Source organism: Grus americana, chromosome 7 (assembly GCF_028858705.1).
Source record: "Grus americana isolate bGruAme1 chromosome 7, bGruAme1.mat, whole genome shotgun sequence".
Lineage (NCBI taxonomy): Eukaryota > Metazoa > Chordata > Aves > Gruiformes > Gruidae > Grus > Grus americana.
Window position 1 is genome coordinate 36,524,028 of NC_072858.1, and position 8,942 is coordinate 36,532,969.

At 43.6% G+C, this 8,942-nt stretch overlaps 1 protein-coding gene across 4 annotated transcripts; it reads left to right on the forward strand.

Annotated features, from left to right (window-relative positions):
• Positions 1 to 61: 61 nt before the first annotated feature.
• Positions 62 to 6,807, forward strand: HNRNPH3 (heterogeneous nuclear ribonucleoprotein H3). Of its 4 annotated transcripts, none has more exons than XM_054832264.1 (10): positions 62 to 245; positions 1,609 to 1,745; positions 2,267 to 2,405; positions 2,935 to 3,122; positions 3,524 to 3,610; positions 3,963 to 4,081; positions 5,460 to 5,595; positions 5,833 to 5,913; positions 5,998 to 6,084; positions 6,358 to 6,807. In XM_054832264.1, exons 2-10 carry the CDS (start codon positions 1,628 to 1,630, stop codon positions 6,369 to 6,371), a joined length of 969 nt encoding a protein of 322 aa, XP_054688239.1. In that variant the 5' UTR covers positions 62 to 245; positions 1,609 to 1,627; the 3' UTR covers positions 6,372 to 6,807. The 4 variants fall into 4 exon arrangements, with proteins under 4 accessions (XP_054688239.1, XP_054688238.1, XP_054688237.1 ...); XM_054832263.1 differs by having other exon boundaries at positions 2,935 to 3,077; positions 6,393 to 6,807; XM_054832262.1 differs by having other exon boundaries at positions 63 to 245; positions 6,393 to 6,807.
• Positions 6,808 to 8,942: the final 2,135 nt, after the last annotated feature.

The window sequence follows — 8,942 nt, forward strand, 5'->3', positions numbered from 1 at the left end:
CCCGTCCGCCCCGCCGCGCATGCGCCGTCACTGCTGCTCCCCGGATGCGCGCATGTGCCGGTGCCGCCCAGCCGGGTCTGAAGAGCGCGGTGTGGCTATCGCGATACTTGCGCGGTCGGGGCGCCATCCTGCCCATCTTAGTTGCGTAGGTTTCGAGCCCGCCGGCCGGTTGGAAGTGAGGAGGAGCTTCCTTCCCGGCAGAAGCTCCTGCCGGGGCACGTCGAGGGGTGTGCGAGGGTCTTCTGGTGAGTGGAAAGGGGGAGCGGGCTGAGCGAACCCCGGTTGGGCCCGCCCGGGGCGCCTGCAGGCGAGGTGACGATAGCAGCCGGGGCTCGGACCTTGAAGCGGGTGGGCCTTTCCGCCCCTCGGCGCGGTGTTGGGGCCGGCGCACGCCCGTGGAGCCCGTGGGCAGCGGCGTTCATAGAGGACGGCGTGGGGGAGGGGGCGGCGTGGCGCCTTTCCGCGGAGCCTCGTTCCCGAGCGCGGCCGCCATTTTGAGTGGTGGAGCCGAGGGTGGCGGCGGCGGCCCCAGGAGAGCGGCGGGCGGCGGCGGAAGGGCTCTGGGGGGCTGAGGGTGCGCGGGTGGAGGCCAGGCGGCTCCTCCGAGGCGGAGAGGTGGCAGCGGGGCGCGGCCGGGAGCTGGGCGGGAGTGGGGCAGGTGGGAGGGGGCGGCCCTGGGAAGGCGCGGTAAATGGCGCCGGGGAGCGGGCGGCGGGTCAGGGCCGCGATTTCGGCGGTAGTCGGCGCCGCGGGTCGGAAGGACGGCGGGGGGGAGGGGGCGGTGTCGCTCCATGCCGGGATAGGGCGGCGATCGCGGTTCTCTGGCGGTTGCAGCTGGGTGGCCGCCCGGCCCATTGTGGGGCGCTCCCGGTACCGGTAACACACCCCCCTCCTCTCCCCCAATACACCAACGGAGGGCGGCGCGCGCGCACCTGCCGAGGCGCCGGCGCGAGCCGCCCCCGCCGCGCGGGTCCGACACCCCCCCACCACCACCACCCCCGTCGGGGTCTCGGTGCGCGGGGCCCGTGTGGCTGCCCGGGCGGCACCGACCCCGCTGCCCCTCAAGGTGATCCTGCCTTGTCCCGGGCCCTTGTCATTCGAGGTAATGCATCGCTGGCGTTTCCGGTAGGGGGGAAAAAACCAAACCCAAACAAAAAACAACAGGGAGCGTGGCCCGTGGCGCTTTGTTTGCAGACAAAGGAAGGCCTTGTCTTTCCACGCAGGAGCTGTGGTGTGGTTCCTACCCCTCCTTCAACTGTCACGCTTAAAAAAAAAAAAAAAAAAAAAACCACAACAACCCAAAATGACAAAACCCAAAAAAAACTACAAAACCTTACAGGACGGATGTTCAGCGTACTCTGAGTAAATAACGAGCTTCGTGTGTTGTGCCTATCCACGTGCTGCTCTCCCTGCACACTGAGTTTGGGGTGGGTTTAGATGGGTCCGTGCTGTCGATGTGATAAAGTGCGGTTTTAAAAACATAACAGAAATAAAGTTCATTATGCATAACACTAGTTATCTGAAGAAAAACTGCCAGATTTCTTTTGAGGGGGAGGGACTTGGACATATATGGAGTCTCAAAATTTTTCTCTTTTTTTTTTTTTTTAGGGTTTAATTGAAATAAAAGATGGACTGGAGCGGAAAACATAATGGCCCAAATGATACAACTAATGATGGAACAGTGGTACGACTTCGAGGCCTGCCATTTGGTTGCAGCAAAGAAGAGATTGTTCAGTTTTTCCAAGGTACCTCTAGTATAGTCAAAGTATAGCGACTGGATTTTCTTTTACACAATGTTTTGCGCATTTTAATTCGCACTAGCTATTAATGGGGTGGATGGGAGGGATTGTGTTAGATTATCTTAAGTAAGAATTATGCCCTGTAAATGAAGTACAAGTAACTGTAGACGTAGTAAAACGCAGTATGTATCTAATTCTGTTGAGGTGGTAAACATGTTATGCATATTGGGATAATCTGAATGTGTTAGAGCTTGGATCAGTTAAATTGCTTGATCGGTAGCTATACTTTCTTCGTGTAACTTAGGTGGTTGTATTTTTGCATAGCTTAAACAGAAAAGAAGTATGGCTAAATCCGTAAATATTTAATGAAAGATCATTGGCTTGTATTATTGGGTGATGGGGGAAAGAAGGTGGTTTTCTTTTTCGTTGTTGTTGTTTAGATATGCTTTAAGTATTTGCTACAGATGGGAATGTTTCAGCCTTTAACACTGTTCCCCTTGATGGGGTTATTTGTCCTTGGGTTAAAGGGTTGGAAATCGTGCCAAATGGGATAACATTGACGCTGGACTACCAGGGGAGAAGCACAGGGGAGGCCTTCGTGCAGTTTGCTTCAAAGGAGATAGCAGAAAATGCTCTGGGGAAACACAAGGAAAGAATAGGGCACAGGTGGGGATGGAGAGTTTGGGATGGTGTTAAATCTTTATTTTTGGGGGTTGTGGGTCAGTAATGCTTTTGGGGGGGTTGGGGACCATTATATGGAACTGGCTGTTGTTAAGAATTTTTATAACTGATCCTAAGTTAACTTGGGGAATACAGTAGATTTGGGGGGGTGGGGGAGACAGTATTGCTCTGGGTAGTTTGCTAAACTCGGAAAATTGTTTCAATCATTCTCGTGTAGGGTAATTTGTGATAAATGCTTTTCAACAGTATGTTTCTCATACTGGAAAGACATGTTTTTTGCTTAATTTGTACAGCTAGAATTTTCACGTAGTAATCTTTGCCAAAGTGTTTTGTGTCTTTTTTTATACACTTAAGATTCTTACGGTTTTGAGGAGAAACTTAAGTTGTATGGTATCTCTAGTCACTTCTATTGGACTGTACGTTTAGTTATAGAAAACGTAGTATGGCCTTTTATAATATTCAGACAGCTTATGCGTGTGTTCTTATTGGTACCTTGAAAATCCTCTTTTATTAGATATATTGAAATCTTCAAAAGTAGTAAGAGCGAAATCAGAGGATTCTGTGACATGCCAAGAAGAATGATGGGACAACAACGACCTGGACCATATGATAGACCATTAGGAGGAAGAGGGGGTTATTATGGAGCTGGGCGTGGAAGTATGTATGACAGAATGCGTCGAGGAGGTGGTGGATATGACGGTGGTATGTTTATCTAATGAATGGAGGTTCTGTTGTCAGTTTCATGTTTCTGACATTTTTGTCAAGAAATAAAGAAATGGCAGTAGCTGCAGTACCTGTTAGGTTTGACGCACTTCTCAAAAAATGTTACCTTGTAATGTATCGGAAAATTTGGCTCAGTATTTAAGATTAATGGAAATAATAAGGAAACTGTATTTCCAGCAGAATTAGATCTCACTTGCATGTTTCAGTCTTTTTACTATATAAAAGGAGTTTTGCGTTTGCACTGTGTTCAGAAATCCAGGTTTAACAGTCTGTAGAAGCCGTTTGCAAATTCTGGGTGCCCAAAGACTGAAAAATTGTGCATCACTTGGTGAATTTTCAGTAACAGTGTAATCATTGCTTTCTTTCTCTCTATTGCACAGGATACGGTGGCTTTGATGATTACGGCGGCTATAATAACTATGGTTATGGAAATGATGGCTATGATGACAGAATGAGAGATGGGAGAGGTAAAAAAAAAAATTACTTTTTTAATAGTTTGTTTAAAAAGATTTTTGTATTCTTTGAGTTGTAAGACATAGTATTTCCAAGACAGAAATAATCACTTTCTTCATTAGATTATTTTGTAAAGAAAGAAGGTTGTTTAAAAAAAGAGGGAATTGGGGAATATTAGGTAACAGTAAATGCATTGTGTAAGAAATCTTCTGGTTAGGTGTTCAGATTGATACACAGGAAGCGTAAACATCATACGTTCGGTGGCATAAAGCCAGCACTTTGAGAAAAATGGTAGTAATGACTTCCCTGGCTTTTCATGATGATCTTACAGGCGTGTGGTTTTGTTTGTTTTGGGTTTTTTAATAGGCATGGGAGGACACGGCTATGGTGTAGCTGGAGATGCAGGGTCAGGTTTCCATGGTGGCGGTCATTTTGTTCACATGAGAGGACTGCCTTTTCGAGCAACGGAAAATGATATTGCTAATGTAAGTACACCGGGAAAAGGGCTTTCTAAAGCCAAGAGTTTGCATGTTCTTGTCTTTCCTCTTCCAAACTCAGTTAAGTTCTCAAACAAGTGACTGATAGCTCTAATGCATCTGCTGACTAAAGTCATGGCCCCTTGTGTGAGTTTTACAAAGCTTAGCAATAAATGAGCTCTTATAAAGGTGTTGTCTGAGGTAAGATTACTGAAGAAGTCAGCCAAACTATATTTAACATTCATCTCCGTACTCTGTGTGGTCATTTCCATAAAAGGTGTATTGGGAGAGAGAACAGTTGTTGCAATCAGTATCTTCATTTTAAGGCTTTCAGAAGTTTGTTTAAGCTTAACTGAAGATTTATAATTTTGTAAAAGAGTGATAGCAGATGTGAAACTCATAGTTTGTATATTTGTTTGTTGACCTGGGACTTGTTTTAGGAGGGGGAATGTGGAAAGACTGTAGGGAGCTGTGTTCAGTTGCAGGGGATGGTATCCCGTTACTTGTAAGAGATCAGGGTGGCAGATAAAAGTACATCTGCAAGATTTTAGGAATATGTTCTTGTGCCAGTATAGATGCGGTGTTTGTAGAGGAAAAGTTCTCTTGGGATATAAAGTTTTCTTTGGTTTAAACATAGGCTCTCTACAGAGGGGCTCCATCTTTGTTAGTTGCAGCTATATGTTATATATGCAGAACCCCATTCTTAAGCTTGTGCTTATTTTCTTTTGGGGGGGGTTCTTTGTGTTTGGTTTTGGTTTGGGTTTTTTTTTTTAATTGAGCTATATTTCCTTCTATCAGTTTGATTGTTTTCTTTAGTCGAAAGACTCTCTGAGAACAAGGGCCAGACTTCAGGCATTGATTCAGAGCATGTTATTGCAAGTTGATGAGTAGTACTTCATTTGCACATACTGTTTGGTAAAAAGGGTGTTAGTCAGAAATAACCATGGTGTGTCTTTGAATTCTGTAGCAAGGAAGAGCAGTCTTGAATTCCATAAACATGTCCCTGCTTCGAGAAATCTTATTTGGCTCTGTTTCTTCAAAAACATTATTTTCCTTTTCCAGGATGGCATCATATTAAAAATTGTTGCTTAAAGCGATGTGTGTGTGGGCAGGAATTTTTCTTTGTATCTTTACTTTTAAAAAGAAAGCTCCTCGAGCTTTGTAGCTGGAGCTCTTCAAGTCGTGTAATAATAATAATAGAGTCTAAGTGTAGATTGATGTAATGTTGAAGGTCCACTAAGTAGTACTTTGGAAATCAGTAATTTATGTAGTAGAATGAGATTAAATTAATGCAGTGCTCCACTAACCAGCCACTGGGATGGGGGGGAAAAAAAAAAGTACCTACCTTGAATTCTGCATTAATGGGATTTTTTGGTTTTTTTCTTAGTTCTTCTCACCATTGAACCCTATAAGAGTTCACATTGATATCGGGGCAGATGGAAGAGCCACAGGAGAAGCAGATGTGGAATTTGTAACACATGAGGATGCAGTAGCTGCCATGTCTAAGGATAAAAATCACATGCGTGAGTGTCGTGTTCACTTAAAGCTTTCATTCACCAGCCTTTAGCAGGGTATATAAGGGTTTAAACCGCATTTAATTGTGCAGTTAAATACACAAATCCTAAGACTTTTTTAATGACATTTCAAACTTGCTTTTTGTGGACCTCCTTTATTTGTAAGTTGGGGGGTTTTTTGTATTGTATCTCTGTGCTGCTGGTTTCTGAAACAAAATTCAAAGTAAGGCTTTTTGTTTCCTGCAGAGCATCGATATATCGAACTATTCCTGAATTCAACTGCCGGAGGTGGTTCTGGAATGGGAGGCTATGGCAGAGACGGAATGGGTACGCATCAATTCCAGGCTTAGCTGACGCTTTGCCGAGGCTAACGAGTCCCAGGCTTGTAACGATGCACTTCTGCTTTTTCAGATCAAGGTTACGGCTCCGTGGGTAGAATGGGAATGGGTAGCAATTACAGCGGTGGATACGGAACTCCCGATGGCTTGGGTGGATATAGTAAGTACGAGTTTTGTTTTAAATGTAGTCTTTAAACGTATGCTAACGTCTGTCTTCCAACGGACGATGGGGAAGGGTGGTGAGGCTTTGCGTGCTGGGAGAACAGGAAGGCGGGTAGTGGTTTAATTGAAACTGTAAATACTTGGAGTTTTAAGCATTTGCTACTGCAGCAAATGCTCATTTAAAGAAATAGTGCTGAAGTACTGTTGTTGTAGTGTAAGTTGTCATATTCAACTGTTCTGTACTACCCATCACATTTTTTCTTTTTTCAAGGTATGTATGCGTGACCTTGTGTCAATTGTTTGCAGGTCGTGGCAGTGGAAATAGTGGAGGATACTATGGGCAAGGCAGTATGGGTGGAGGAGGATGGCGTGGAATGTATTGAAGGATAGCCTTGCTTCTACAAAACATCCTGGAAGAAACAGTCTCTGGTCTACTAGACTTTCTTACAAAATTTAATTTCTTTTGTATTTTAAGAACTTTATAATGACTGAAGGAATGTGTTTTCACAATATTATTTGGTAAGCAACAGATTGTGATGGGAAAATCTGTTTTCTGTAGGTTTTATTTGTTGCATACTCTGACTTTAAATAAATTTTTATATTCAAACCACTGATGTTGATACTTTTTATACTAGTTACTCCTAAGGATGTATTACATATTCAAGACTACAGTCAGTTTAAGATGTTGTACTATGGTTCAATAAAGGTGGTTGTACTGTAACTCCTATGAACACTGATTCAGTTCTATGTAATCTTGGTGTAGTGAATGAGTTTGGAAAATTCACTTGTTTAAGGGGAAAAAGGTAGATGAGTAGATTAGTTTATTTGGTTACAATCTTTCCTAAACCCTTTTGATAAGTTGTGCGTAATAATTTCTCACCGCTGTGTAAAGCTGTGGAGGCTAAAACTCATCCTTCCAGCTTTCTTCCTTGTTACTACCACAATCTATCACAATTGCGTAAACGAGTAGTGCCCAAGGTTTCTGCCTCTGCAAAACAGAGCAATGAGGCTTATTTCCATGCTTTGCTGTAGGACTCTAGGTACTGCATTTCACACATGTAACTTCCAAATCAAACTAAAACACTAGCATAGCTTTAAGCTAACATGAAATGGGTCAAAACTTCATTAATTTGATGCTGTGTAGGTTTCTGTTGGTTTGGGGTTTTTTTTTTCCACAAACACTGCTTTTGGGAAAAGTGGAGGATTTGGAAGTAAGTTAGACTTTTTTTCTTTCATGAAATTACTGTATTTAAAGATGGTTTGCTTTTTTTTTTCTGCACAGAGCTGATTTGTCTGTTACTTGTTCAAAACTTGATAAGCCATTATATGGATGAGCTCATGAGACACAAAGTATCTCTAAAATAACGAAGCCCAATCCTTGTTAAATAACACACAACCCAAACACATTTATAAAACTTTTGTGCGTTTGTGACATGTAAGATATGTAAGAAACTATTGTTTGAAGACACTTAACATACCTGATGTGTAATGAAAGAAAGGTATTTATTCTTCTGAGCCAGTGTGATCTCCCAAATTAACTGCTTTGTCCTCAATGCCTCCCTTAAAATGTCAAATGTGATCTTGGGTATTGGAAGTCTGTCACCTGTTTTGCTAGTACTGTGTTATATATGTAATAAATGTCTTCTTGTGGGAGAGGAGAATGGAGTTTATTTCACTAGAGAGCGTGTCCTTGTGTCAAAGCAACTGGAAATAATAGCTGTGAGGGTAACCGCCATAGGAACCTTTCCAAGAACTGGAGTATTTTAGGCTAGGAAGGGGAGGGAAGGTGACGAGATGTGACACCAGCCGTTTTACAGGGCTTATGTTTTAACTCTGTGCTCCTAAAAGCCAGTGGGTTCTTGGTCTGTTGCTGAAAGAGCTTTGCAAAACTAAGATGACAAAAAGGTTGGGACGAGTTAATCCAGTTGCAGGGGAAAAAAGAAATCTTACAGCGAGGTAGAGGGCATCTACACATAATAGAAGCACATTTTTAATATCAGCAGATACCTGCAAAACATCATCACCTCTGTCCCATTGCCTTGCTCAGGAATATTTTGTGTTCCATTTTATTAGAGGGAACACTCACACCTGTGTAAGACTTACCTTTGAGAGCTGGCTGAGAGTTACACTTCAAGCTATTTTGTATAACCAAGCAATCTGCAAACAATACACAAAACCTGAGTCTTGATGAATGAAATTCTCCTGTAAGGGACAGCGAATCTCTTCAGGCTGTCCTGTCCCCTCCACAGCGACACTGCACCCTGAAACAACAGCGGCGTTCAGCATCGAACCTTTCAAATCACTTACACAGTGTTTAAATTGCAGAGGAATTGTTTTTGATAAGAAAACCTATGACAAAAGACTGCCCAGTCAGTGAGGAAGTTTTAGATGCAATCCCTGTGCACAAAGTTGTACGTCAGCCTTCGCTGTAGAGAGCACAAGATATTGAGGTGCGCTTGCCTATTGGGCTAAAGCCAGTAGTCGTGAGCTTGTTTTCCCTTTGCACCTGGCTTTTCCCTTCGCTTCCAGAGCAGCAGCTGCAAATACGGTAAGTGAACCACCTGTGCAAGGTGGGCACAGGTCACTCTGTGGGAAGGAGAGGCCTATTTTTCTGTTTCCTTGCTAATGCTAATGCCCCTAGTTTGTTAAGTCATTTCCCAAACGAGGCTGTTCTGATACTGTGTGAACAGTTAAGAGTTTCTTTTGATGGATGGAGTAGGTACCCCACAGATCTTCCTACACTCAGTGTGAGGAGGATTTTGAATCACAATCTGTCAAAGAACAGGGCTTTACAGAAACACAAAGATACAGGATTAGTAATGGTGCGGTCCAAAAAACAGCCAAAAGCAGGCCAGG

Coding starts and splice junctions, on each gene's coding strand:
- HNRNPH3 (XM_054832262.1), top strand. CDS start 1,628: ATGGACTGGAGCGGAAAACATAATGGCCCAAATGATACAACTAATGAT. Junction 1,746..2,266: donor GATTGTTCAGTTTTTCCAAG/GTACCTCTAGTA, acceptor CTTGGGTTAAAG/GGTTGGAAATCGTGCCAAAT. Junction 4,082..5,459: donor CGGAAAATGATATTGCTAAT/GTAAGTACACCG, acceptor TTTTTTTCTTAG/TTCTTCTCACCATTGAACCC.